General features: G+C 44.1%; 2 protein-coding genes and 1 long non-coding RNA gene across 5 annotated transcripts; 1 reads left to right on the forward strand and 2 right to left on the reverse strand.

Moving 5' to 3' along the window:
- Window positions 1–5,939: 5,939 nt before the first annotated feature.
- Window positions 5,940–18,248, reverse strand: LOC106137168 (protein IWS1 homolog). Its single transcript, XM_060952013.1, has 12 exons — window positions 18,012–18,248; window positions 16,136–16,167; window positions 13,993–14,491; window positions 13,134–13,685; window positions 12,858–12,942; window positions 12,629–12,675; window positions 12,137–12,242; window positions 11,622–11,781; window positions 10,944–11,153; window positions 10,426–10,588; window positions 10,018–10,214; window positions 5,940–7,422 (listed from the first exon to the last, which is right to left on the reverse strand). Exons 1-12 carry the CDS (start codon window positions 18,025–18,027, stop codon window positions 7,297–7,299), a joined length of 2,193 nt encoding a protein of 730 aa, XP_060807996.1. The 5' UTR covers window positions 18,028–18,248; the 3' UTR covers window positions 5,940–7,296.
- A 2,118-nt stretch (window positions 18,249–20,366) lies between these two features.
- On the reverse strand, window positions 20,367–27,440 carry LOC132903518 (uncharacterized). Its single transcript, XR_009657432.1, has 3 exons — window positions 27,373–27,440; window positions 24,017–24,101; window positions 20,367–21,521 (listed from the first exon to the last, which is right to left on the reverse strand). It is a non-coding gene; the product is annotated as an uncharacterized LOC132903518 (long non-coding RNA).
- LOC106137169 (uncharacterized) lies at window positions 20,488–26,606 on the forward strand. Of its 3 annotated transcripts, XM_013337954.2 has the most exons (8): window positions 20,488–20,622; window positions 21,388–21,498; window positions 21,841–21,925; window positions 22,279–22,341; window positions 23,505–23,611; window positions 23,823–23,945; window positions 24,029–24,108; window positions 24,298–26,606. In XM_013337954.2, the coding sequence occupies exons 1-8, from the start codon at window positions 20,503–20,505 to the stop codon at window positions 24,479–24,481; spliced, it is 873 nt and encodes a 290-aa protein (XP_013193408.2). In that variant the 5' UTR covers window positions 20,488–20,502; the 3' UTR covers window positions 24,482–26,606. The 3 variants fall into 3 exon arrangements, with proteins under 3 accessions (XP_013193408.2, XP_060808001.1, XP_013193409.2); XM_060952018.1 differs by lacking the exon at window positions 22,279–22,341 and having other exon boundaries at window positions 23,463–23,611; XM_013337955.2 differs by lacking the exon at window positions 22,279–22,341.
- Window positions 27,441–27,816: the final 376 nt, after the last annotated feature.

Consider the following 27,816-nt stretch of genomic DNA (forward strand, 5'->3'; position numbering starts at 1 on the left):
AAATCGAGTAAGTCCTCCAATAGTAACGCGGTCATAGAGTTGCCGGCTCACTCTGAGGAGGTGAAAGGCATAGACTCGTTCATGACCGTGATCACAAAACTGACATACACAATCAATAAAGCGGTAAACGAGGGAAAGAGCGTCACTGCCACTAATAAACGGCTCATCTCCGCGGCAGCGCAAGAGATCCAAAGAGCTGCGCAGGCCCTGGCAAGGGTCAATGAGGCCGAGCCGAAAACTGCGCCTCCTCCTCCAGCTTCAGAGATCCTCCCGGATCAGAGCTCTATTGTCTCGGTCATCCGGGAGAGCATCCGCGAGGAGCTGAAGGCCATGTTGCCGGCTCCAGCGCCCTCTCCACCGGCGCTCACTAAGTCTTTTGCCGCGGCCGTGGCGGCGCCTTCCCCAAAACGCATCCCTCCCCCTTCGCGCACCCTACCTTCAATAATAGTTAAAGCGAAAGAAGCCAGCGACAAAAAGACAGTCGTATACGACGAATGGAGAAAACATATCTCATTTCGCAACTCAACTTTTGCCCCCAACAAAGTTAAATCTCTGCGCCAAAACATGATAAAGGTCGAATTCGACACAAATGAACAGCGCGACGAGGTCCTTCATAAGGTTAACAGCATACCCGGAATTGTAGCGGAAGAGTCAAAACTGCGTCGCCCTCTCATAATCCTGAAGGGAGTCAGCAAGGAGGTACAGAGGGAGGAATTGGTGGACGTGGTAAGCCACCAAAACCAAATCCCACCCGAGGACGTCCGCCTCTGCTTTCTCCTCAAAAACAGGAATGAGCGCTTTTACAATGCAGTGCTAGAAGTGGCCCCGGCAATCCGGCGTAGGTTGGTCGAGGGTGGGCGTGCCAACGTGGAGCATCAGCGGGTGCACGTGGCGGACTTCAGCCGCTTCGTGCAATGTTACAAGTGCCTGCAGTTCGGGCACACTAACGGCAAATGCACCGCAGAGTTCTACCCGTGCGCCCACTGCGGCTCCACTGCTCACCACGTTACCTCGTGCCCCGACCGTGCCAACCCTGACAAAAAGTGCTGTTATAACTGCAAATCTGTGCGTAGCGCGAACACAAACCATGCAGCCACCGACAATAAGTTATGCCCTAGAATAATCAACGCCGTCAAATCCCTACAGGAAAGCACCGATTATGGTTATTAATAACAAACTAAAGATTATACAGTGTAACCTCCAGCGCTCTTATATTTCACAGCAAGAATTCCTTAGGTATTTTCACCTAAATTCCTATGACATCGCCTTAATTTCCGAACCATACGTGGGTGCCTCCCTCGAGGTAAAACCCCCTCCCGGTATTAACATCTACCAATTCCCAAATGGCTCGCGCGTCAAAGCTTGCATTGCAACCACGTCCAAAGTGGCGGCTATAGGAATCACGCAGCTTTCTACTGCGAATTTGGCCATAGTAAGGATTAGCCTGGGTCTCAATAACTTAAACTTGGCATCGTTCTACATTGAACCCAACGTCGATAGCAACAACACCATCGGAATGCTGGACCGATTCCTTCGGTCAGCGGACTCGTCATCTTTGCGTTTGGTTGGCGGCGATGCCAACGGTAGTCACCAAGAGTGGGGCGAGGCGTCGGCGAACTCCCGCGGGGAGGATGTTGTCGCGGTAATGGCCTCCCACAACATGGTCGCATGCAACGTGGGCCATGCCCCAACCTTCGAGGCTATCCGACATGGCGTTCACTGTTCCTCGGTGGTCGACGTCACCTACTCGTCTCAAAATATCGCGGATGCTGTACACGAATGGAAGGTCAACAGCGACGCATGTCCATCCTCCGATCACAACGCTGTAGATTATGAGCTCCATGCTACACGCAGACCGGAGAAACCCAAGAGTACCACGACTTTTAGATTTTCCACCTATAGGGCCGACTGGGACAAGTTTCGCGAGAAATTCAATGAGAGGATAGCGCTGTTGGTAGATGAAACGGAAGTCAGCTCCCTCACCAGCACTGGGCTAGACCGAGTCGTGAACCGGCTCACCGCAATCGCGCAGGACACCTGCCATAGCACCCTCCCCCGCAAACCGGGAGCAAAATTCTACAACCCCTGGTGGTCCGACGACCTAGAGAAACAGAAAAAGGAGTGTATTCGACTCCATCATCGTCTTCACGACCTTAAAAAATCCAAAAGACCTCTTGACGAAGCCATAAAACTGTATCGCGAAGCGAAGCAGGAGTATGCACGGACTCTGTCCAAAACTTCAACTGAACACTTCCGACAGTTCTGCGAGGCGCAGGGCAAGGAGGACGTTTGGGCCGTTACTAACCGCATCATTAAAGATTCACCACTAAGAAGACCCCCACAAACACTGAAATGTGAGGGGGTATTCACGGACAGCGCCCAAAACACAGCCTCTGCGCTCCTAAATCACTTTTACCCGGACGACACCCCTGACAGCTCGAATGAACAGCGGGAGATGCGGACTGCGATGCACGACGCACCTGGCACGGAGGACGACCTACCGTTTACGGTAGCCGAGGTCCGAGAGTGTCTCTCCCTCATCAGTCCCAAAAAAGCCCCCGGAGCTGACCATCTAACATCTGACATCTGCAGCGCGGTATTCGAGGCTCAACCGGACTTCCTCACAGCTATATACAACAGATGCCTACAAACCGGCCATTTCCCGAAGATCTGGAAACAAGCAACCGTCAAATTTTTGCCAAAACCAGGAAAAACCGACATGAACTCTTTGAGTTCATACAGACCCATCGGCCTCATTTGCGTATTCGGCAAAATCCTCGAAAAGCTGATAGTTAAAAGAATAATGTTCAAAGCAGAAACTGAAAACACTCTAAGCTCTAGACAGTATGGTTTCAGAGAGCAAACTTCCACAACGGATGCACTTGAAAAGGCCATACAAGTCGTGAAAGCAGCGAAATCCAACGGTCGACAAGTGGTCGCGGTTTCCTTGGACATCAAGGCTGCATTCGACAACGCATGGTGGCCTGCCCTATTCGCACGCCTGAAACATATGAAATGCCCGGACAATATCTACCGTCTCATCCAGAATTATGTTTCGGACAGAACCGTAACGCTGGACTATGCCAATAGCACAGCATCAAAAACGACGTCAAAAGGCTGTGTCCAAGGCTCCGCCTGCGGTCCAGTGTTCTGGAACCTAATCCTGGACGAATTGCTCACCCTGCCTTTACCACAGGGCGCCCACATACAAGCCTTTGCAGACGACGTCCTGCTGATAGTGGAGGGCTCGAAACGGGAGGACGTAGAAGCCGTCACCTCCACCTGCCTGGACGCTGTCAGCTCTTGGGGTCAGCGCGTAAAGCTCACGTTCGGTCCGGACAAAACTCAATCCATCTCATTCACATCACAAACCAAATCAGCTACCCTCAAAATGAAGAACACCACAATCCCACAGACCGACCACATCAAAATCTTAGGAGTCATCATAGACTCAAAGCTCAATTTCATACAGCATGTCAAGTACGCCATCAACAAAGCAACCAAAATATTTAAAAACCTTTGCAAATTTGTCCGGCCGACTTGGGGTGTTCACCCTGAGAACGTCGACTGTATATACCGCCAAGTTATTGTCCCTATTATCACGTATGCAGCAGGCATCTGGGGCTCGGCCACTAGATTCTACTCAGTGCGCCAAGCCCTAAGATCCTTTCAAAGGAACTTCGCTATTAGGGCAATACGGGGCTTCCACACCATCTCGGCAGTCGCAGCGTTGGCGTTGGCTCAGTTCCCTCCCCTACACTTAATCATAAATGAGACTTTCGAGATTCATCATATCAAACAGACCGGCACATGCAATGAATTGCCTGATGACATCATATTATACCCAAAATCGAAAGTCAGAGATCTCCTACATCCGGCCAACCGAGTCACCATAAATTACAACGAAGCCACCACGCAAGAAGATACCACAGCTCTAATCAATCCAGATGCGCCCAATATTTTCACCGACGGAAGCAAGAAAGAAGACGGACAAGCGGGGGCTTCGTTCGTGATAATGCTAGAAGGACAGCCTCCGATCATCAAGAAATTCAAGCTGAGCCGCACAGCTTCTGTCTTTATGTGCGAGCTTTTCGCCATAGCCGAAGCCCTCAGATGGCTCATCAATAGTGATTTCGTAGAAGCTGTTATATTTTCTGACTCCCAATCTTCCCTGAAAGCCATCCAAAACCGGAGTAATACAGACCTATTAGTGAATCAAATCCACCATATGTTATCCCACCTTTCATCCCGGCACACCAAAGTACAGTTCGTGTGGGCCAAGGCCCACGTTGGAATCGTAGGCAACGAACTAGCGGATGCTGCGGCAAAAGAAGCGGCTGAGAGGAAAACAGCAACTCTGCACAATTTCTTCCCGCTCTCCCATGCCAAAAGGCTGCTTCGGCAGCGCACCCTCGATGCCTGGCAAGAGGAATATGTGTCGGCGCCACAAGGGGCCACCACAAAATCTTTCTTCACATCTATATCCGAAATAGCTGAGTTCAGAAAATACATAAAAATCTCCTTCTCCATCACACAAATTTTATCTGGACACGGTTTTCACAAAACCTATTTGCACAAATACCGAATTACTGAGGACGATCGTTGTCCTTGCGACGGCGAGACTCCTCAGGACGTTCACCACCTCCTAAAAGACTGCCCAATATTCTACAGAACCCGGGAACAATACACAATGACATGCCTTAAAATGAAAATAGAACCTTTCAAAATTAACACGCTTACTAAATCTGAAGATGCCATCAAATACTTCACAGAACATGTGAACTACATCGTCACACACTTGAAACGAATAAATAACACTTAAATCCACTATTGTTCAAGAGATGTAGCGAAGATGTGGTACCTGTATCAAATAGCAGGTACCCATCACCGCTAATCTTCCTACAATTGAATGTATAAAACTTATCATATAGATTTTACCTTTGCCCACAAAACACATTCGATTTTATAAAAAAAAAAAAAAAAAAAAAACCTAACCTAACCTAACCTAACCTAACCTAACCTAACCTAACCTAACCTAACCTAACCTAACCTAACCTAACCTAACCTAACCCCCCCCTCTAAACCTAACCCCCCCCCTCTAAACCTAACCCCCCCCCTCTAAACCTAACCCCCCCCCTCTAAACCTAACCCCCCCCCTCTAAACCTAACCCCCCCCCTCTAAACCTAACCCCCCCCCTCTAAACCTAACCCCCCCCCTCTAAACCTAACCCCCCCCTCTAAACCTAACCCCCCCCCTCTAAACCTAACCCCCCCCCTCTAAACCTAACCCCCCCCCTCTAAACCTAACCCCCCCCCTCTAAACCTAACCCCCCCCCTCTAAACCTAACCCCCCCCCTCTAAACCTAACCCCCCCCCTCTAAACCTAACCCCCCCCCTCTAAACCTAACCCCCCCCCTCTAAACCTAACCCCCCCCCTCTAAACCTAACCCCCCCCCTCTAAACCTAACCCCCCCCCTCTAAACCTAACCCCCCCCCTCTAAACCTAACCCCCCCCCTCTAAACCTAACCCCCCCCTCTAAACCTAACCCCCCCCCTCTAAACCTAACCCCCCCCCTCTAAACCTAACCCCCCCCCTCTAAACCTAACCCCCCCCCTCTAAACCTAACCCCCCCCCTCTAAACCTAACCCCCCCCCTCTAAACCTAACCCCCCCCCTCTAAACCTAACCCCCCCCTCTAAACCTAACCCCCCCCCTCTAAACCTAACCCCCCCCCTCTAAACCTAACCCCCCCCCTCTAAACCTAACCCCCCCCCTCTAAACCTAACCCCGCCCGCCCGGGCATTTTTCTTCTTTTGTTTTTGTTTAATGCGAAACCATAGCGCGTTTAACTTTCGTTGCAGCGCCATCTTGTAACAAGCCGGAAAATTAAATGTTTATCCACGCACGTATTTCAATGGTATTGGAGAATAAAACACAAATTATTAATCGTACGTTTTATTTGCTAAAACCCTTAAACTAGCGACTCACATCACAGCGCCCGCGGTTCACACATTTTATACAAACAAAACAAACACAATCACATGTTTCTTTATACTAAGTTTTCATTCTTGAATTAAAAGTTCGCGATTTGACGGTGTGGGTTGTCGCAACGGCAGACGTCAGTGCGGCTCGCAAGCTTCTCTTTACGAGTATTGCACCAAGATTGCTATTGCAATAACTGAACTTTCCGTATCTCCCGTGGTTATTGCACTGTCGCGCTGACGCAGTAACAAACATCCTAAATACAAATACGCCTGAAATCCGACTTCCCATGTAACAACGTATTCTATGAATCTCAATACGAATACATAAATATGACATCCGGATATAACGTGGTTTTGAATGCCGGTACCATGACGTCATAACAGGATGATGTACAAAACGGTCAATAAGGTTTTCTTTGTGGCAATTGAAGTCACTAACGAAAACACATAATATCCGGATTGAACAGAATAATACCAGTACAAATTAGGCACACACATTTAAACAGATTTAAGAATAGAAATATCTGTGCTTACGTTCAATAAGTTGTATCGTAAGATGATCTGGGTAATGCAGTTGTTTCTTAAAAATAAAATATACTATTTAAAAAGTTCGCTTTGTGCTTTACAGCAAAATTTAATTGTATTTTAATAATAATTATGACAGAAAGTAAATTCTACGCGTAAATCTTTACACCCTGGTAGCCAATCCGTAGCAAAATAATCAATTTTTTTACCAGTTTATTTAACTACATAGGTACAATTGCATTCAATAACCTTACATTTACATTTAATATTATTGTTAACATATTCTAATTCTCCTTCGCTTTATTTACAGAACGACATCATTACAAGTTACCATTAGGGGGGTAGTTCGTAGTAATATAGTAAATAATAAATCGAAATGGAAGAAACTATTTTCCCGGTTCCACGCGAAATCGTGGGATATAAAAGTGAAGGAGAATTATACATGAACATGTTGTTTTTCGAGGATTTGCTGCCTTGGGAATAGCTATGTGTTTATCCCATCACGGAATACAAGTTGCTTTCACAAATTGAGTTGAAATATTCCTTAATTAAGTCTAATATGAATACTTAACACCTTGAAATAAACATATTCAACACAAACTATTTGTTTCGTCCTTTTCAGTTCTAGTTTAGTTAAGTATGCACTACCGGGCCCGCTAGCCAATTCCATGCTCCAAATTCAGTTCGTGCGAACTTGTTACAGAACAATGATTCCCTATAGCATCAACTCGCGGTAAAGTGGTGAATTATTTTACAACGCCATCTATTGGTGCTGCTGCAAACTTGTTTATAGCGCCATCTTGCGGCCCTCTATAGAGATCTCGACAGCGCGTCTCGAGCCGCTTCGAAGCCGCTTTTGATCGATAAAGCGTTTCATCTGTTTCTCGTAGCGGGTCATTTTCTTCTTGCTCATCTGTTGAAAAAGTATGATAAGAATTAGGTACTTCATCAATTATAAGCAGATTTTTGTGATTTCTCATTTTGGATAGAACCACTTCGGAAATATATATTATTATTATATTTTTATAGGTAGCTATCACGTAAAGATCTGAAAATGGCAACTTGGAGCAATCAAATGGAACTTATTCACGGCGGAACACGTAGTCCTTGCTGGAGGGCAGCGGCACCGCGGAGAGCTGTGACAGCGACCACATACCCTGCTCATGTCCACGTCGGAGGTGGACTTGGGGCGGAACACGTAGTCCTTGCTGGAGGGCAGCGGCACCGCGGAGAGCTGTGACAGCGACCACATACCCTGCTCATGTCCACGTCGGAGGTGGACTTGGGGCGGAACACGTAGTCCTTGCTGGAGGGCAGCGGCACCGCGGAGAGCTGTGACAGCGACCACATACCCTGCTCATGTCCACGTCGGAGGTGGACTTGGGGCGGAACACGTAGTCCTTGCTGGAGGGCAGCGGCACCGCGGAGAGCTGTGACAGCGACCACATACCCTGCTCATGTCCACGTCGGAGGTGGACTTGGGGCGGAACACGTAGTCCTTGCTGGAGGGCAGCGGCACCGCGGAGAGCTGTGACAGCGACCACATACCCTGCTCATGTCCACGTCGGAGGTGGACTTGGGGCGGAACACGTAGTCCTTGCTGGAGGGCAGCGGCACCGCGGAGAGCTGTGACAGCGACCACATACCCTGCTCATGTCCACGTCGGAGGTGGACTTGGGGCGGAACACGTAGTCCTTGCTGGAGGGCAGCGGCACCGCGGAGAGCTGTGACAGCGACCACATACCCTGCTCATGTCCACGTCGGAGGTGGACTTGGGGCGGAACACGTAGTCCTTGCTGGAGGGCAGCGGCACCGCGGAGAGCTGTGACAGCGACCACATACCCTGCTCATGTCCACGTCGGAGGTGGACTTGGGGCGGAACACGTAGTCCTTGCTGGAGGGCAGCGGCACCGCGGAGAGCTGTGACAGCGACCACATACCCTGCTCATGTCCACGTCGGAGGTGGACTTGGGGCGGAACACGTAGTCCTTGCTGGAGGGCAGCGGCACCGCGGAGAGCTGTGACAGCGACCACATACCCTGCTCATGTCCACGTCGGAGGTGGACTTGGGGCGGAACACGTAGTCCTTGCTGGAGGGCAGCGGCACCGCGGAGAGCTGTGACAGCGACCACATACCCTGCTCATGTCCACGTCGGAGGTGGACTTGGGGCGGAACACGTAGTCCTTGCTGGAGGGCAGCGGCACCGCGGAGAGCTGTGACAGCGACCACATACCCTGCTCATGTCCACGTCGGAGGTGGACTTGGGGCGGAACACGTAGTCCTTGCTGGAGGGCAGCGGCACCGCGGAGAGCTGTGACAGCGACCACATACCCTGCTCATGTCCACGTCGGAGGTGGACTTGGGGCGGAACACGTAGTCCTTGCTGGAGGGCAGCGGCACCGCGGAGAGCTGTGACAGCGACCACATACCCTGCTCATGTCCACGTCGGAGGTGGACTTGGGGCGGAACACGTAGTCCTTGCTGGAGGGCAGCGGCACCGCGGAGAGCTGTGACAGCGACCACATACCCTGCTCATGTCCACGTCGGAGGTGGACTTGGGGCGGAACACGTAGTCCTTGCTGGAGGGCAGCGGCACCGCGGAGAGCTGTGACAGCGACCACATACCCTGCTCATGTCCACGTCGGAGGTGGACTTGGGGCGGAACACGTAGTCCTTGCTGGAGGGCAGCGGCACCGCGGAGAGCTGTGACAGCGACCACATACCCTGCTCATGTCCACGTCGGAGGTGGACTTGGGGCGGAACACGTAGTCCTTGCTGGAGGGCAGCGGCACCGCGGAGAGCTGTGACAGCGACCACATACCCTGCTCATGTCCACGTCGGAGGTGGACTTGGGGCGGAACACGTAGTCCTTGCTGGAGGGCAGCGGCACCGCGGAGAGCTGTGACAGCGACCACATACCCTGCTCATGTCCACGTCGGAGGTGGACTTGGGGCGGAACACGTAGTCCTTGCTGGAGGGCAGCGGCACCGCGGAGAGCTGTGACAGCGACCACATACCCTGCTCATGTCCACGTCGGAGGTGGACTTGGGGCGGAACACGTAGTCCTTGCTGGAGGGCAGCGGCACCGCGGAGAGCTGTGACAGCGACCACATACCCTGCTCATGTCCACGTCGGAGGTGGACTTGGGGCGGAACACGTAGTCCTTGCTGGAGGGCAGCGGCACCGCGGAGAGCTGTGACAGCGACCACATACCCTGCTCATGTCCACGTCGGAGGTGGACTTGGGGCGGAACACGTAGTCCTTGCTGGAGGGCAGCGGCACCGCGGAGAGCTGTGACAGCGACCACATACCCTGCTCATGTCCACGTCGGAGGTGGACTTGGGGCGGAACACGTAGTCCTTGCTGGAGGGCAGCGGCACCGCGGAGAGCTGTGACAGCGACCACATACCCTGCTCATGTCCACGTCGGAGGTGGACTTGGGGCGGAACACGTAGTCCTTGCTGGAGGGCAGCGGCACCGCGGAGAGCTGTGACAGCGACCACATACCCTGCTCATGTCCACGTCGGAGGTGGACTTGGGGCGGAACACGTAGTCCTTGCTGGAGGGCAGCGGCACGCGCGCGCGCGCCACCCAGCCCGGCTCGCCCGGCCGCAGCGCGCGGGGCTCGGCGGCGGGCGCGGGCCGCTCGCGCCGCGCGCCCGCCATGGCCTCGTCGCGCGCCTGCCGCTCCTCGCGGCTCATGGCTGCGGGCAGACGTTACGTTCAATAGACCATTTATCGAGGAAGGCTTTAGGCTATACAACATGACCCTCCTATTAAGGAGGAAAGAAATAATGGAAAATGTGAAAAAAATAACGGGGAAAATTATTCATCCTTGAGGGCTTCAATGATGCCCAAAATAACTATTCCACGCGGAGGAAGACGCGGGTACAGCTAGTAATATATATTCCTTACCTTTAAAATCTGTAGAGAGATTGAAAATAGGCCTCGCCCATTCGGAAATAAGTCTGCCCGCGCGCTCGCGATTCTGCTTCGTTTCCTTAGGGTGCTTGTACAGGTACATCACGGCTTTGCCGATACCGGACTGCTTCAATAAGGACTTGTCGATGGCCGGGAACTGTGGGCAAGAACACCGTCTTTATCTTTTGCAGGGTGGACAGAACAGTCTTCGAGTTACAGTTGTCTTCTTCGAATGCTATCCAAAATTTATGGATGTTACGATTGCAATTGACATAATTTAATCTCCTATTTCATTGCACACGTTTAAAATTTAGATACAAGAGGATATGGGCTTAACTTGCTGCAAAATATTTTAAAGATAGGATCAAATATAAGGGTATAAATAATATCCTTAGCCTGAAATAGAATAATACCTATATGGGGTACCCCAGGGGAGTATTTTTGTTCAATTCAAATTTTAATCTAGTGTTAGTCTTATAAACTTGAAATTCCTGTTTTAGAGAGATACTCACATCAGTGAGCAGTCTCAGGATAGACTCTCTAATGAGCAGACAAGGCAACGCTCTGTTGGGCATCGGGGCCAGCCAGTCACACAGCACATTGAGCACGTTGTGCTCGAGGAAGGCGAGCTGGAGATCCTTCTTGATCAGCTGCGACATGGCTGCTTTCAGCATGGAGACCTTCTTCACGGCTGGCTGGTTGCGACGGTTTAGTTCGCGGTCCTGTGAGGAGTATTATTTTTTTAGTATATTGCTTGTCGCGTCATTAGAGTTGACTTGAAACATAATCCATAAACAAGAGTTCTATTTAGAAGTCTAAGTTTGGGAGAATCCCGTAATCTTAGAGAATTTGAGAATGCCATAATAACAGCACCAGGCCAGGTCCGCTGCGAGACATGTACCTCGTCGGCGGCGGCGGTCGGCGATGAGGTCGTCGTTGTCGTGGATGATGTCGATGTCTCTGTACATGATATCATCTATATATACCTCGTCGGCGGCGGCGCGCATCTGGCGCAGCAGCTGCGCGATGAGGTCGTCGTTGTCGTTGATGATGTCGATGTCTCTGTACATGATATCATCTATATATACCTCGTCGGCGGCGGCGCGCATCTGGCGCAGCAGCTGCGCGATGAGGTCGTCGTTGTCGTTGATGATGTCGATGTCTCTGTACATGATATCATCTATATATACCTCGTCGGCGGCGGCGCGCATCTGGCGCAGCAGCTGCGCGATGAGGTCGTCGTTGTCGTTGATGATGTCGATGTCGCGGCGCCGCCGCTTGCCGCGCCGCTCGTCGCGCTTGCGCGCCAGCATCAGCTCGAAGTCCGACATGCCGCCCGTCGCCTCTTGGCTGCAATCATTGGATGCTAATTGACTGACTGAACAAACAACACTTATTCTCAAAACTTCCCGACAATGTCTTAGTTGGCGAAATTACGAAACATCGATGTCACATCTTTCAAAATATAGTTGAGGTTAGGTTCCCCTACCAAAGTTAAAGAGGTCAAACAGAAGTTGCTTCGTGTTAAGCCTGACTCACTCAATCCATGCTCATGGTAATACTCGCACTCCGGACTCTTTGCAAAAAGAAGAGGATGTAACCGGGAGCCACGCCAGGAAGAACAAGAGCACTAAATTTAACAAAGATCCACTTATCAAATTACCCTAAACGGAAACGAATTTGTAGTGAAATAGAAATGCCTGACCTGCCACCGTCGCGCCGCACCTCGTCGTCGGAGGAGTCGGGCGCGGGCGCGGCGGGCGCGGGCTGCTCGTCGTCTTCCGACGCGAGGCGCGCGCGCCGCTTCTTGCCTGACACACGAATACGTTTATTTAGGAGTACACATACATAATATATATAATCACGTCTATACCCTTTAAGTTTCGAAATATATGAAAGTAGACACTGATAGACTGACTGACACATCAACGCACAACCCAAACTGCTGGATCAAGTCGTTTGAAATTCAGCATATACTAAAAATTAACAAGTCTATGTGCATTAAGAGAGGATTTCCGAAAGTTTTCACAAAAACAAACGTGATGTATGGTGGTATATCCATGGCAACATTATAAAGAGGTAAACTTTGTTTGCAAGGGCTAATCTTCAGAAATACTGAAACGATCATAAAAATTCTTTCACTTTATAAAATACATTATCTGTGGTTAATAACACAAACTAATGATATAAAACTCACCCCTCCGCGAAGGCGAGCCAGATCCGGAGCGCGAGCGGGAACGAGACCTGAAAACATTCGCAACATGACATCCAATCTAAAGTTCATCATCATCATTAGCTTTTCCCATGATGGACTTCTACAATGTACAGAAAAGAGTTTGAATGTTTTTTCTCCGTTACCGGATCAGCATGGGAGTTTGTACTAGATGAATGTGCGTCTAACCCACCACACGACACACTATACATACCTGGATTTAGACTTAGCGGATCCGGATCGGGACCTCGAGCGGGACTTCCTGGAGCCGGAGCGGGAGCGACTCTTTCTTTCTCCATCTGTCGAACATGTAGTGATATTTAGCTAATTCCAGTATTATGCTTATAATGTAAGTTAAATTATATACTAGCTCTGACTGCCTAAGCTTTCGTTTTTCACAATGTAAACATCTTACTAGCAATCAATTATGAGAGTACAATTTAGATAGATTTCAAGAACTTAAGATGATAAATTTCATTCAATTACTTACCTACTCCAACAGATTTCGATCTGGATCTTGATCTTGACCGGGATTTTCTAGATCCTGACCGCGATCTAGACCGGGACTTTCTTGATCCTGATCTTGAACGAGATTTTCTTGAGCCCGATCGGGATCTTCTTGACCCGGAACGAGACCTCGATCGGGACTTTCTAGAGCCAGAGCGAGACCTTGAATGAGACTTTCTTGATCCCGAACGGGACCGCGATCTGGATTTTACGGAGCCAGATCGGGATCTTCTAGATCCAGAACGGGATCTCGACCGGGACTTCCTAGAGCCAGAACGAGACCTCGACCGGGACTTCCTAGAGCCAGAACGAGACCTCGACCGGGACTTCCTAGAGCCAGAACGAGACCTCGACCGGGACTTTGCCGACCCTGATCGGGATCTTGACCGGGACTTGCTCTTTCTTGAACCAGATCGGGAGCGCGAACGGCTTTTGCGCGACCCTGAGCGGGAACGCGACTTGCTTTTGGCGGAACCGGAACGGGAACGGGACTTCCTGGACGCTGATCGAGAGCGGGAGCGACTGGCGCGGTCTCCTGTATAACAAATAAAATTTATAAATCTGTTGTACAAATATAAGAAAACAAGAGAGGATTTCCTTTAATACCTGCGGGAACAAAAATTAAAGAGATTTTTCGCCTGACGCTGGCAGGACCGAGGACATAGTCCAGTTGATTAATATTCAAGACGCCAGCCAAAAATTTCGTTAAAAGATGACATTTTTATCTCAACTGGGACTAACCCTGATACTACTCAAAAACGAAACCGACCAACACGGATAAATGAAAATCACAAGAGATGAACAACGCTTTAATCAATAAAAACGTCAATTTATATACTTGCCTGCAGGAGATTGAGGCCCTTTCTCCGGCGACGCGCTGCGGGACCGCGCCTGTGCGCCGTCGTCTACGTCCATCTTCTCCGGAGACTTCGACCTCGACTTGGAGCGGGATTTGGAGTGGGAGCGGTCGGCGGGACTGCCGGAGTGGGAGCGCCTCCTAGCTGGAGACTTGGAGCGGGAAACGCTGCGAGAGCGGGATCGGGATTTAGAGCCGCGGCTCGAACGGGAGTGCGCCGAATTGCTTCTCGAGCGGTGTTTGGGCGAGCCGCTGCGGGATCGCAAGGATTTGGCGGACCCGGATCTCGAGCGAGGAGACTTCGGAGATCCAGACCTTGATCGGACAGACTTGGGGGATCCAGATCTGGATTGAACAGACTTGGGGGATCCGGAGCGAGAACGCGAACCGGATTTGGATCGCGAACGCGAACGAGACACGCTGCGAGATTTGGATCTCCTTGAATGTGGGGAACCATCGTGAGACATCTTCGACTCGGACTCCACCTGTGGGTAAAACATTGTGTGTTAGACATGTTTTCAAAACAACAATAACAAACTTAAAAGCCAGGTTCTACTGTATGGCTTAATGCACTTAATAGTTCACGTTATTCAAATAAAATGCTGCAATGCAGTTTTTTATGGCTTCTGCAGCAATTAATTTAAGTACCATGTAACGTCACTCGATTTAACGATAAACTCTCTAAAGCGTCGAAATCAATTGGCTTTGGTTGGTTTAGCTTGTATTCTATACAATGATTCACTCTACATAGCATTACACCCACTCTATATAACGACAGAATTGAGTAATAAAAAGTAACTTTTAAGATGCTAAAATTAGTAAAAACTGCGCACCTGTGTACTTTTTTTGTCGCTTTATTATCCTAGCCTAACAACTCTATTGTCGGGCATCATGCTTACGGAGCTTTTTAAGAAATTCGTTCTTTTGTTTACAAATTGGGATTGCTTGCACGTGTAGACCATGACTAATAAGTAGGAGTCACAGATTACAACGTTATCATATTCTTAATCGTTTTGTTTTCTTTTTCTAATTCTGATTTTTATTCTCTCCATTTAACGACCACTCTCTTTAACGCCAATAAATGTGTCGTTATATAGAGTTTACACTGTAATTTATTTGACGTCAATCATGTTGTGAAACCAAAACATATGATAATTATTAAGTGATGTTTGAAATGTCCCATAATAATGAATAAAAATTTTGAATTTAAATTTAAATGTTGGATTTGAGATTTACATAATGACTGATTGCTAGTCCATCGCCAAAATAATAATCCCAAGTTTATTAGCCTTAAATTTTTTGTAACTCAAGGTACTCGTAACAAATTCAACGTTGCATCAAACTACATATTTATGTATATGTTATATGAAACTAACTAAGGGCAAAAACAATATACAATAGTTTCGACTGTGAAAATGCAAAGACAGGTAACAAACATATAGTTTTGATATTAGATTTTCCTTATGGAAAAAGTACCTACGATTTTTTTAATGTCATTATAGTTGTTTTGTTTTTATTTAGATTTTAGTAACACCTTAATACCTGTCTGAAATACTCAATTCAACTGACAACAAATTTCACCTACTGACAATGAGACAATGAAGTTATAGTCTTTGACTTTAGCCTATTATTGCAAGATGTAACAAATCTAAAGAAAAAAGTAATTTAACAAAAAAGCTTGACTGACAACTCTACTTATAAACACAGTATGTCTTTTTTTTTGTCTGCTTAGCATTAATATTTTGTCTGAACGATTAAAGAGATAATGGTTACAGGCAATAAAAGTAGGTAAAACATCAAACATTTTTACCTGCTTTTATTGCCATTTACAAAATTTTTCTGAGGTGGTCTATTGAAGGGTAAGGTTTTGCCTGACCCAGGTATGAAATAAATGAACCTGACCCAGATATGAAATAAATGAATAAACCGAGGATTGTTGGCGTGGGACAGCAACTACACGCCACGGTGTGACGGTCGCCGCGCAGTCGAGATGGTGCGCTAAATAATGCTCTTACTTGATTTTTATGAACTCTGATTTAATTCATGAAATAAAAGCTGCCTAGATATTATAACAGAAATATTTAATATAATGTTGAATAAAAATCAGAAACACCAAACAAAGTACTTACCGATCGACTGCGAGAGCGGGACTTTCGCCCATCTGCAAAGGAGACAACATTTTTACATTTCAATAATTTTTTTCAGAGATAGATGAAATCAAAAAGTGAGGAGCCCAGGGTATGCCTTTGATATATTGATTGCATTAGATGTATTCTAGATTGGGTGAGTCAGGCTCACGACTCGACTCTGACTCCCATCTGACCTCCATAACCTTTGCAAGTAAATCTAACTCCTATTGGATCCATAGCTACACATCCATTTGCCTGAATGTGCAGGTTTCCTCACGATGTTTACCCTCACCATATGAGTGTTGGTAACTATTCAAAGCAACATACAATAAACTTTGTTTACAAGTTTTAAGTAATTTATTTGACGTCAACCAATGTTGTGAAACCAAAAGATTTGACAATTACATATTAGGCAATATGAAGTATCCTATAATAATGAATAAAAATTTTGAATTTGAATTTGAAAATAGTCATTGGTTCATGGCTGAGGTGGAATTTGAACCAGTGCCTTTCTATGCATCACATATTTTAACCAGGCACCTTAACAATTCGAGCACCGATGCTCTAAAACTATATTTAACTAAGTAATGAAAAACTTTAAAATATGGGTATTATTTATATTGGAGTTTGCTTTGAAGTTGGCATTTTACACTTCAAAGTGTGTCAACTTGACATCTACTCCCTGGGAATTAGTCCCAGAGACATCTGCACGGGCTCCAGTGCACCTTGGATCAGGATCCTTCATTGGGTGAGTCACGTTTTTTACACAAGTTGACTCCTATCTGAGGTTACCACAACCTTTGTCAAAGAAACTAACTAATAATGGATAATAATAATTATAGTAATCATTACATAACGACATTTGCCAAATAGATTATCAGTTTACCCCATTAAACCTAAATGATGAAACCATAGGAAACGCAGACTTAACACGGATATCTAAAGACAAACAAAACCTACCCTAAAGATTTAAGCCAAACTCACACAGATATGGATGCATCAAATAAAAAGTTCTCTTGTGCAGGGTTATTCCCCGAAACAGAAGGGATCATGATTGCCATTCAAGATCTAATAATAGCTAGAGAATTACAGAAATTATATTATTACCTTAATAGATACACACAACAAACATATATATATTATATTTAATTGATATAGCTGTACCCAATACCCAATATACAGTCTACAATAGCAGAAAAGATATTAAAGTGCACCGAGTTACAGGAAGAAGTTAGGAAAATGTGAAAGATGGACTCTGTGACTATAATGCCTATTATTCTATCAACAAACAGAGTTATACCTTCATCAACTAGACCTCCCAAAACATACATATTTAACATTACAAAAAGCAGCAATTCTAAATACCTGCCAGATCATCTGCAAATTATTACAGCTCCAACATGATAATTCAGACTCAATCTTAGAAATATTTTTAAGCACTTGGTTATAAACCCGTGCTTTCACAAAACCTTCCAGGTTTAGCCTTTATTTTTAATACCCTGGACCAAGAGCTATTTCGTTTAATATAAGAGAGACAAAGATTTATGTTAATAACAATTGTGTTTTTACTTATATTATGTTTTTTTCCATACACAATATATCAACTGAATGTTGACTCATATAGAGTAAATTTGATATTTTGACGAGTAATTGAAAATCAATACTTTAGTACTCTGCATGGTAATTAAAATGAATCTGAATATTATCGCACATTGAAACAATATGCCGAAATGAACTGTGGACCAATTAGCCGGCGGATTTAGCCGGTAGAATATTATGAATTTCATCCTGAACCGTGCATATAATAAGGTAGGTATCAACGTATGTAATAATAACTATAAATAAATTGCAGGATAAACGAATTTTATGTACAAACCTGTGTCCACGTCCATTGTGAAGATGAGAATTTCAGTACAACGCAGGGCACTTACATCAAATTATAGCTTGTTATATACTAATCCTTCTTTGCGGTCACCAATTAACACATTTTAATTACTAACTTAAACCTGATTATTTTGTCTAACCCCGAAAATCATGAAGAAAAAGAAACGAATGAATGGGCTCTTCTTTCTTAGTTTTCGCGATTTTTCGTTTTGGTTTCGGTTTGGTTAGAATGACATTGACATCTGGATTTTTTTTTGCATTCACTAGACAACGGCCAGTTGAAAATAAAAATGAATTATTTAGTGCCGTGTGGTTCCCGGCACTATTACAAAAAAGAATAGGACCACTCCATCTCTTTCCCATGGATGTCGTAAAAGGCGACTAAGGGATAGGCTTATAAACTTAGGATTCCTCTTTTAGGCGATGGGCTAGCAACCTGTCACTATTTGAATCTCGGTTCTATCATTAAGCCAAATAGCTGAACGTGGCCATTCAGTCTTTTCAAGACTGTTGGCTCTGTCTACCCCGCAAGGGATATAGACGTGACCATATGTATGTATGTATGTTATTTTTTTAAGATGGTCCGTGGATGTAAATATATAAATTATCTTTATATTACTTTACATCTGGATGGGTTTTAATAATGTTAACTATAAAAATTGTAAGTATATTTAGTAGATACTCTAAGATGTAATCACGTTGGAAGTTTTGATTTGACGAGGATAGTGTCTGAATATACACAATGTTTGTTTCTTTTTAAGGATGTCTTTAAAGATTTGAATCTTAGAAGTTGGAGTCTGTCAAAGATGGTGTGAGAACTGGCTGCATGCATAATAAAAAAATAGGTTCACGCCTGATTTACTCGGACTGCGAGCAACTTCCGACTAAATGGAAGACACAACACAGCAAATAGGCACTTGCAAAGAAAAAAAGGTCCATAACGAAAAAATGAAAAAATAATATCACTGATTCAGGACCCGAACTCATAATCTTTAAACATCCTAGCATGCTGCGTACCATATCACTAATGAGTGTCAACTTTTGCTGGCAAAATTTTAAATATATTTTGCCTTTGCTTCATAAAAAGGAGGAGGTTTAAAATTCGTATTTGGCAAAATCCTGGTTTTGGTAAACGATGGAGCCTTAATATTAAAAAGTTATGTGAAGTTTTCTGCCACTCACACTTGCATACAACGCCGCCAATACGATGCTTCACTTAAGCCACACTCCGTCCGCCTTTTTTTTCTACGTCTATCAGTAAAGGGGCCCTTAAGTGCCGCTAATTTCGTCTGACCGACTCGGACAGACTGAATTGAACGTGTGTAAAGAAAATATGGCGAGAAACCGTTATTTAAGATCTACGCAATATGAAAATCCCGCATCAGATAAGCTATTTTATCACCTTCCAATTTTCTGAGTTATATCTTTCGACACACGTGAAATGCCCACTGTTAATAGAATCATTCACAGAATTTGAGCGATAAAACTTGTCTGTAACAAAAACAGGTCAACTGAAAAAGTTATTGATAAGAACCTTTCTCGTTATGGCCGAGTAAGCTGTAAAATATATCAATTTATATTTAGAATCATAAAACTTTCATTTTATCTATAGGTAGCCCACTGTTATTTGTCAACGTCGGCGGTTGAATAAGACAGTTAAGATACCCAAATACAATAACCCTCTTAGACGTCACGCAGACGGATAGGTATTAAGAGTGATGACCAGCCCCCAAAAAATAATTAGGTATTCGTGAATGACTGCGATATAAGATTTAAACCTAGCCCAGTAGCATAGCACGCCCGACGCCGTTTTTATCAAACTACCGCTATCCCGCAGCCATATAACCAATTAGTATCTAATTCTTTTTTGAGTTACATGAACCTAATTTTGATTTTAAATGGAATCTACTAGAAAACATGCCCAACTGGGTATGAAACAATGATAATTTTATGTTTATAAATTTTTTAATTATTTTTATGCTTTTTAGTGTATTTTGAAATCCGGTATTAATTATTTTCTTAATTTTTTATACAGATTGTTTTAGGATCAAGATACGTTCATCTAGGGCTTTCTATTTCGACCTTTCCCTCCACTCTCCTTGTATATCTGCTTAGTAAGAGAGGGTTATGAATGTGGATGAAGCGAAGGAAGTATGCAGAGATTGTGGCAAGTGAAAAGATGTAGTCTCTGCCTACCCCTCCGGGAAAAAGGCGTGATTTTATGTGTATGTATGTTGTTTTCAGATTCATGTCTGTCACTGTCTTGGGTCACTGTTGATGTCAGTGTCAGTCGTGACAAAATTTCTACTCCTTCATTCACCCTTGTTTGGATTGGACAAGATATTGGAAAATAAATAAAAGTGAAAAACGAAACAATTAAAAACTTTAGTGTTGTGAATTTGAACAAATATAGATTTATATCCACTCACAATTACTACCAATTAGCTGGCCAATGTCATATTCAATGTGGAATTAAATACATAATGGAAGAAGAAAACAAATTGCCATTAAAGCGAGTGGAGCTCTCTTTGACGAAGTTCAACGAAGTGGCTATTCCGCATCACTTGGACTTATTACGACAGCATAAGGCCAATATTCTGAAGGTTGGTGGAAATAAATGACGAGCAACAAAATTACTTATTTAATTATTTGTTGTTTGTAGATATTCCAATCCCCAGTTTGAAATTGCTGTTATTTTAAGTAGTATTGAAAGATTTAGCTTGTGACGATACAAGCAATCTATTTTTATAGACGCGTGTCTAGTGGGAGCGATTTTGGCAACATAACTGTAACAACACCAATCACAAGTTATGTATTTAAATTGCAATATATATTATGGAGCGAATTATCAATTCATGCAAAACAAGTAAGAGTAATAAAGTATAATTAATCTGAGGCAGTTAATATAGTTGAAGTACTATTGGTGACAAATATAAATCGGTATAATTTTTTATTTCCTTTTTCAATCATCCAGTGGACCAAAACCACAGTTGACTCACTACGGAAGTTGTTTACATTCGGTCTGAACACAAACATTAAGCCCCTAATTCCTGATGTGTGATGTTATGCCATTTTCTGGGTAGCTGCGAGACAGTATTGATGCTGATCTGGTAGTGAAAAATAAACATAGTGTGTGTGTAGTTACAGTCAATACAGATTTTAGATAAAATGTTGCCGGTAAAGTTAAAGATTTAAAGGTAAACATATATATTTATATAACTAGGCCTACAATTTTTGGAAGTAAAGAAAGAGGTCCTATAGTGGATGTCTGGGGTGTGAGCGCGCACTTATATACGGTTCTCTTCTTGCAAACTGTTAAAGTTAATTAAGGGAGTAAGTCTCTCAAAGTTGGTATCCTGTGCTTCCAGTACGAGGAGAGCGGCGAGTACACGCGCGTGCGCGCCGAGCAGACGAACGCGCGGCGCGTCGCGTCGCAGCTGCGCGTGCTGCTCGGGGAACTCGACTGCTTGAGGAGGCAGGTACTGGATCATGAAGCTATGTCCTGCCAATATATTATTTAAGGAAATAAAAAACACTACAAGCAATTGTCACTCTTACACACACAAGCTCTGACACAACTGGCTCACAATATAGTAAACATTAAAAAATTAATGTTTTTATTGTAATTAAATTAATTTGGTGGTAGGATTAAGGAAAATATAAAATGTATAAATGTCTTTCTGAAGGTGGGCTTTGACATCTGCGACACAGTTGAATAACTTCTGCAGGTGTCACCTTTATCTAATGTTATTTGATTGTACCTGTTCTCGTTTCCAAATATTTTTTTATAATAATTTTAATGAACTGGAAGATGTTTGCAGGTCCGGAATGAAGATCTGGTCCGCTTCGACGCGCTCACGAAGCGCTCGCGGGACAACACGTTGCGGGCCATCGTCGACTATCTCGGTAAACCACGCATATTACTACTACACTCTAATGATAGATTAAAACTTTTCTGCTATAAATGATAGCGTCATTATGAAAGAAACATAATTCTGTTAATTAGTCGCAGAGCCATAGAACGACAGCTGTCCAAAGTAAAAAGTATTGGGTGGAGTGCATAATTGGTTAAAACCCGAGCAATGCCCAGTTCCATGCTTGGACTATTTGAGAAAGCAATGACTGAATCTCGTTCTATTTCAAGTATTGCTTTGTGGTCAGCACTGATTATTATATTGTTGCCTATAACGTCGCCTCCCAGTTTCCCAAACAGCACACATGTGTGATTAGCTCGTATGTACGGATGGTTATGGTTGTAGGCATCATAGAGAGCAGTTGTAGAACGCTGGTGGCGACGGGCAGCGCGCCGCGCCGCATCGCTGGTGAGACGATCACGCGAGTGAAACACTCACTTGAATAACACGAGTATGCTGCATCAAAATTAAATGCTGTGTACAAAATAACGGCTAGTTGTTGACCCCTCAAGCGTTCTTGGTTCTCAAAATTACATTTGAGTACCTAAATGGCGATCTTGTTATGTTGCGAATTGTAACAAACACATCTTTGTACATTTTCCTGTTTATTTTGTGATATTAATTGATGGAATGGAAGCTGATTAACTTTCCGCAAGTACCTAGTGCAACGACGCTCATGTCATTGTTAGTACACCCAGCGCCAACATGGCGAAAACCAGTAGGGAATTTTAACGTCGCCAGTATGAAGTCCTGAGTACATCGTAGAAGTCAGTCATTGCAAGTCATTATTTGTTGCCCGATGTAAATATGCCTATGTATTCATTTGGCCCCCGATGCTAGAGATTCCTTCGCTTCAAGTCGACAATGTTTTGATAATAGTTCTCTTCAGAGCACCGTAAACCTTCAATAAGTTGCACTATTTGTTAATTTGCTCGAATAGTACGTAACTTACAAATAATTTTATTTGTCCTACTTATGAATGTTCTTCTTTGTTATCGGGGGCGAGATGCGTCACCATCTTCGTAGCGATGATTCACCGTTTCGTTGTTTGGATTGGCTTTATATTGAAATTAACCAAAGAATTATAATAAATGTGAAAATCAGATATTGTTGCCTAATCAATTCTTCATTCTCATGATACTGAGCATTCATCGTTTGGAATCATTTTAAAGTGTGTAATACGGACCGGCTTCTATTGAGATATGAAGCATGTTTGTTTGTTTTTACTAAAGTGAATTGTTTATTGCATACATTGGCTAAGACAGACCACATGCACCTGTGTAATTCTTCATTCTTGAAAGGAATGATTGTGAGTTTGATGATTTGTAGATTTTATCACTATCAATGGAAACTAACTATTTTTTTCTATTTTTAAACAAAATTATGTATCGCGGACCTCATACGCATTTTTCTTATCAAAATAATTAAGTAATTGCTTTTATTTGCGTCTTTTTTGAATATTCTTTCTCCTTCTACGAAAGAAACATGGCACGTGTTAGTGTCTGTTTTTAAGTTAATTTTCCAAGTAGGTAGTTGCAACTCGTTCATCGACCGTACTGCGTCCCCCGCAGAGAGCCCGCCGCGCGCGGCGCACAGCGCGGCGTCGTCGGAGTCGGTGGGCGTGCTGGCCGCGGACGAGCACGACGCGGAGCCCGTGCAGCTGCAGCTCGACACACGGGTAATGTTCATATTTGCAGCGGAAATCAATATTCCTATGTCAAATTTTTACGTTGCTAAATTCTAATCTCTTCGGTAAAAAAATGACGATTTTTTTTAAGAAGTTCCTTGTATGATGAGTTTTAGTCTGGATTCACAATGCCGTGTTTTCGTATAATATTTGTAAACCGGTCATAACATTATTCGTTTATCAAATGAACTCCAACGAGCAGGAGCTGCAGCTGCGCGCGCGGGAGGACGCGCTGCGCGGCTGGGGCGCGCTGCAGGCCGAGGTGCGCGCGCTGCACGACGCCTGGCAGCACGTGCAGGCCGCCGCGCTGGCGCACAGGCAGCAGGTGGGCCATCGTCACACACACACACACACAAACGACACGCACGACACACATTGGCAAAATGTTAATCTCACGTCTGTTTGCAGGTGGAGGCCACAGCGAGCCACGTGGAGGAGGCCGCTGAGAACGTGGTGGCCGCCCGCGCCGATCTCTCTATGGCTGAAAAGTATGTTTTGTTTTTACACTATAATTTAGGTGGTACATCAGGTTTAAATTATTTGTTTTGTATTTTTTTTTTCTTGTATACATTTTGTATGGCACGAAAGTATAGTCTAATCCGCAAAGTAAACTGTCCGCTATAACGAGCACATGAGCCATGGCCAGTGCGGCAGTCCCTGAGTGAGTGTGTGCGCAGACTGCGCGCGGCGTCGTACGGCGCGGGCGGCGCGCTGTGCGGCGCGCTGCTGGGCGGGCCGGCGGGCGCGCTGCTGGGCGCCAAGGCGGCCGCGTGCGCCGCGCTGGCGGGCTCGGCGCTGGGCTACGCGGGCGCGCGCCTGCTCGGCCGCCGCCGCCGCGAACAGATACAGAAACAACAGTGATGATCGTGCTGTGTTACTTCATTCTGATCACGAGTGAAATGTTGTTTCACAGGAACAATAATAGCTAATGTCTATGGCTTAATTGAATAACACAGGTCAGTATTTAAGTTTCCCTATGTAGAAATTACAAAAAGAATGTATAACTTTTCTAGAATTTAAAAAAATATTCGCACAAACTATGTAGGTCTATCTTAGCTTGTACAAAGTGTTAATTAATAAAAATATTGCATAATCATAATACATGTTTAATGTAAGTTAGCTTTAGTAATTCTCAGTTTAAAATGAACAGACAGTTATGAGATGCCTTGCTGTTTTGTGCAATAAAAATATGATTATTTTTTTATGTAAGTAGCAATAATTAAATGTAAATAATCATAGTTGTATAAATATTATCGAATGATAGTCACTACGCTGTGATATAGCACCGCACTTGTTGAAGTTAGGTTTGTAAGGCAACAGCAATACGTTTTTACATTGTACATAATATTATTAAGTGCAGTAAGCTTAGGTAGTAAAAAGTTTATTAAATGAAGTCATCAGAAGCAACTAAACATGCTCGGGAAGAATTATCAATGAGGTGTGAATGTTAATCAAGCCGATTATGTAACTTTATTTCACTTGTAATAAATCCGAAACTTATGATGTAAAAACTTCTCAAAAACTTTTTGGTTTCCTTAAGGAGCGTAATGATATTTAGATATCTAATCTAACTGCACCTGAAAACTCCAGTCACACAGTTTACGAGACGTTTGGCTCACCCTACTAACTATAAGGTAGCCACACACTATATTGGACTGGCGAAGCGAAGGCACTTGATAGCCGTGGCACAATAACATGAAAATAAGTTATCAGCTGGCAATAAAGATTTATTGATCAGTGATCTTATTTGTTTGATGTTTACAAGCGAGACTTCAAGTCTGTTATACCCTTCGTGCACAGGCGGCTAAGGATTTGGGCGCATTCAGCAGGTGCAGCTTTCTGCGTCTGTGTGTGGAGGGTTAATGCCGCGCGGGCGGCGGTGGTGGCATCAATCTATACTAATATTATAAAGCTGAAGAGTTTGTTTTGTTTGTTTGTTTGTTTGTTTAAACGCGCTAATCTCAGAAACTACTGAACCGATTTGAATAATTCTTTCACTGTTAGATAGTCTATTTATCGAGGAAGGCTATAGGCTACATTTTATCCCGGATTTCCTACGGGAAACGTCAACAATGCAGGTGAAAGTTAAATGAGTCGGCCATCTGCGAGCTTTCCACGCGAACGCTGCGCAAACCAACAAAGATATAGTAAAACAATGTACTAAAGATGTGAAGTACTCATTTTTTTCCACAAAAAAGTCCGCGAGAGCATATATCTATCTCTTAAGGTTTACTTACAATAACCACTTTTGTGTTCATTTTTTCATTATAAACATAAGTTATTTTGAAACCAATTTTCTTTAATTCAGTATTAATCCTTATCCAAATAAATATGTTTATTACTTTTGAATTTTCATGTAGACTAAAATTGCCATTTACAGTATATAAATCAGACGAATCGGTTTTGAGATATAGTCGTTATAAGCAATTTGCAGCGAAACATTTAATACGGCGAACCAGCGTTCTTTCTAATACGCGTGACCGCCTGTCGCCGCCCCTCACCCCGCATCTTTCGATCGCCCTGTTCTATCCTACTTCCTACATATAGATAGGTATCATTCTACTTATAATAAATACTTCCTTTGTATGTAGCAGTGAAAACTGCATTCAAATTGAACCCGTGGTTTTGGAGATACATGCTAACATTCATTTATGTAAACAATTGTATACTGCAGCGCATCCTGGTGATTTGTAACCGTAACACCTATCTAAGAACATGCACCAATCAAATCTTAATCCAGTAGTGAAAACCGCATTAAAATCGGACCAGTAGTTTTGGAGATATATGTTAACATCCAGCTCACCCTAAACGCATATATACGGTCTCCGTTCGGTCGCGGGTAATGATGTGGGCCAAGTCGTCGCCAAGTCGCATAACAATTAGCAGCTATAATTGATAAAGCCGAGGAGGATGTTTGCAAAAATAAATATGATGCCCAAAATAACTATTCCACGCGGACGAAGTCGCGGGCACAGCTAGTCTGTATGATAAATATTGTGTTCATTGCTGTGCTGCGAAATAAATATTTTTTTTATACATTTATGGTTTGTTTTATTTATATTTAGTAAGAAAAATTAAACACTAAACGAAAAAACTTCTGAAAGTGCCACATCGAAATTAAATTAGTGACAGGTCGCTTAGCCCATCTCGGTAGAATAAAATAGATTTATTTTCAAAATTAGATAAAAGGTATCACTTATTGAAGTCACATCACTTAAATCTAATTAAGTATATCTACTACTGCTTCCAAAGCGCATGTCTTCTACACATGCGCTTTGTAAGCGGTGGAACAAATTACACTGCAGCATTTTCACCGGACTTCAATTTACAAATATAAGTCTCTTAAGTCTAAATGTGGACGAATGCAGATAAAAAAAGAATTCCAAGTTCATAAATCTAATGAATGTGACTGGAAGAGAAGTATTAGAGTACCTAAGTAGTAAGCCTGGGCGATAGTTCAGGCTCGACTGCCAACAAATGGAAGATCTTCCGCCAGGCTAGGTGTTTATGCCTGGGAAACCTCCGCTCCAACGATGTCGTGTCGGAGGTTGTATATGCTCCAATCCGTGGAAACTTTCACAGACATAAATACTTACCTATATAGTAATAAGTAATGTTTTTCAATCTGTGGAAACTTTGATATCGCGATATAGCATTAACGCTGTGATTGGCTGAGTTGAGACTTGTGGCGTAGAGATGTCGCCACGCCCCACGTAGATCAACAACTAATAAAACTGGGTGTTTTGAGTTACCTGACACTATTGGATTGTGGGCGCAGACTCCTAAATCCGAACTCGACAAGGGTGATGATGCTATAAATAAATCTAAAGAGATTTATTTATTTATTTATAAGAGGTTCTTTGTGCCTTTTTTTAAAAATTATTGATCAGGCGAGTGAGGTCGTTAAGAAATTATTTTTTTGTGTAATAATTTATTACACATACATCATCATCAAAGCGGTTACTATTATATTAGCGACGAACGACTAGTAGTACGATGCCAAGAGAATATAACCACTTTGTTCGATACATACTTACAGTACAGTACCTATTACATATCAGTTTTTAATTTTTTTTTTTATTAAAACTTTATGCACGTAAAATAGACTTAATGCCACAAGGCATTTTCTGCCAGTCGAACCTTTGGACCAAACTGAGATGGATGTACGGGTTTCTATATTATCTTCTTTTTTAATG

This window comes from Amyelois transitella, chromosome 27 (genome assembly GCF_032362555.1).
Source record: "Amyelois transitella isolate CPQ chromosome 27, ilAmyTran1.1, whole genome shotgun sequence".
Taxonomy (NCBI): Eukaryota; Metazoa; Arthropoda; class Insecta; order Lepidoptera; family Pyralidae; genus Amyelois; species Amyelois transitella.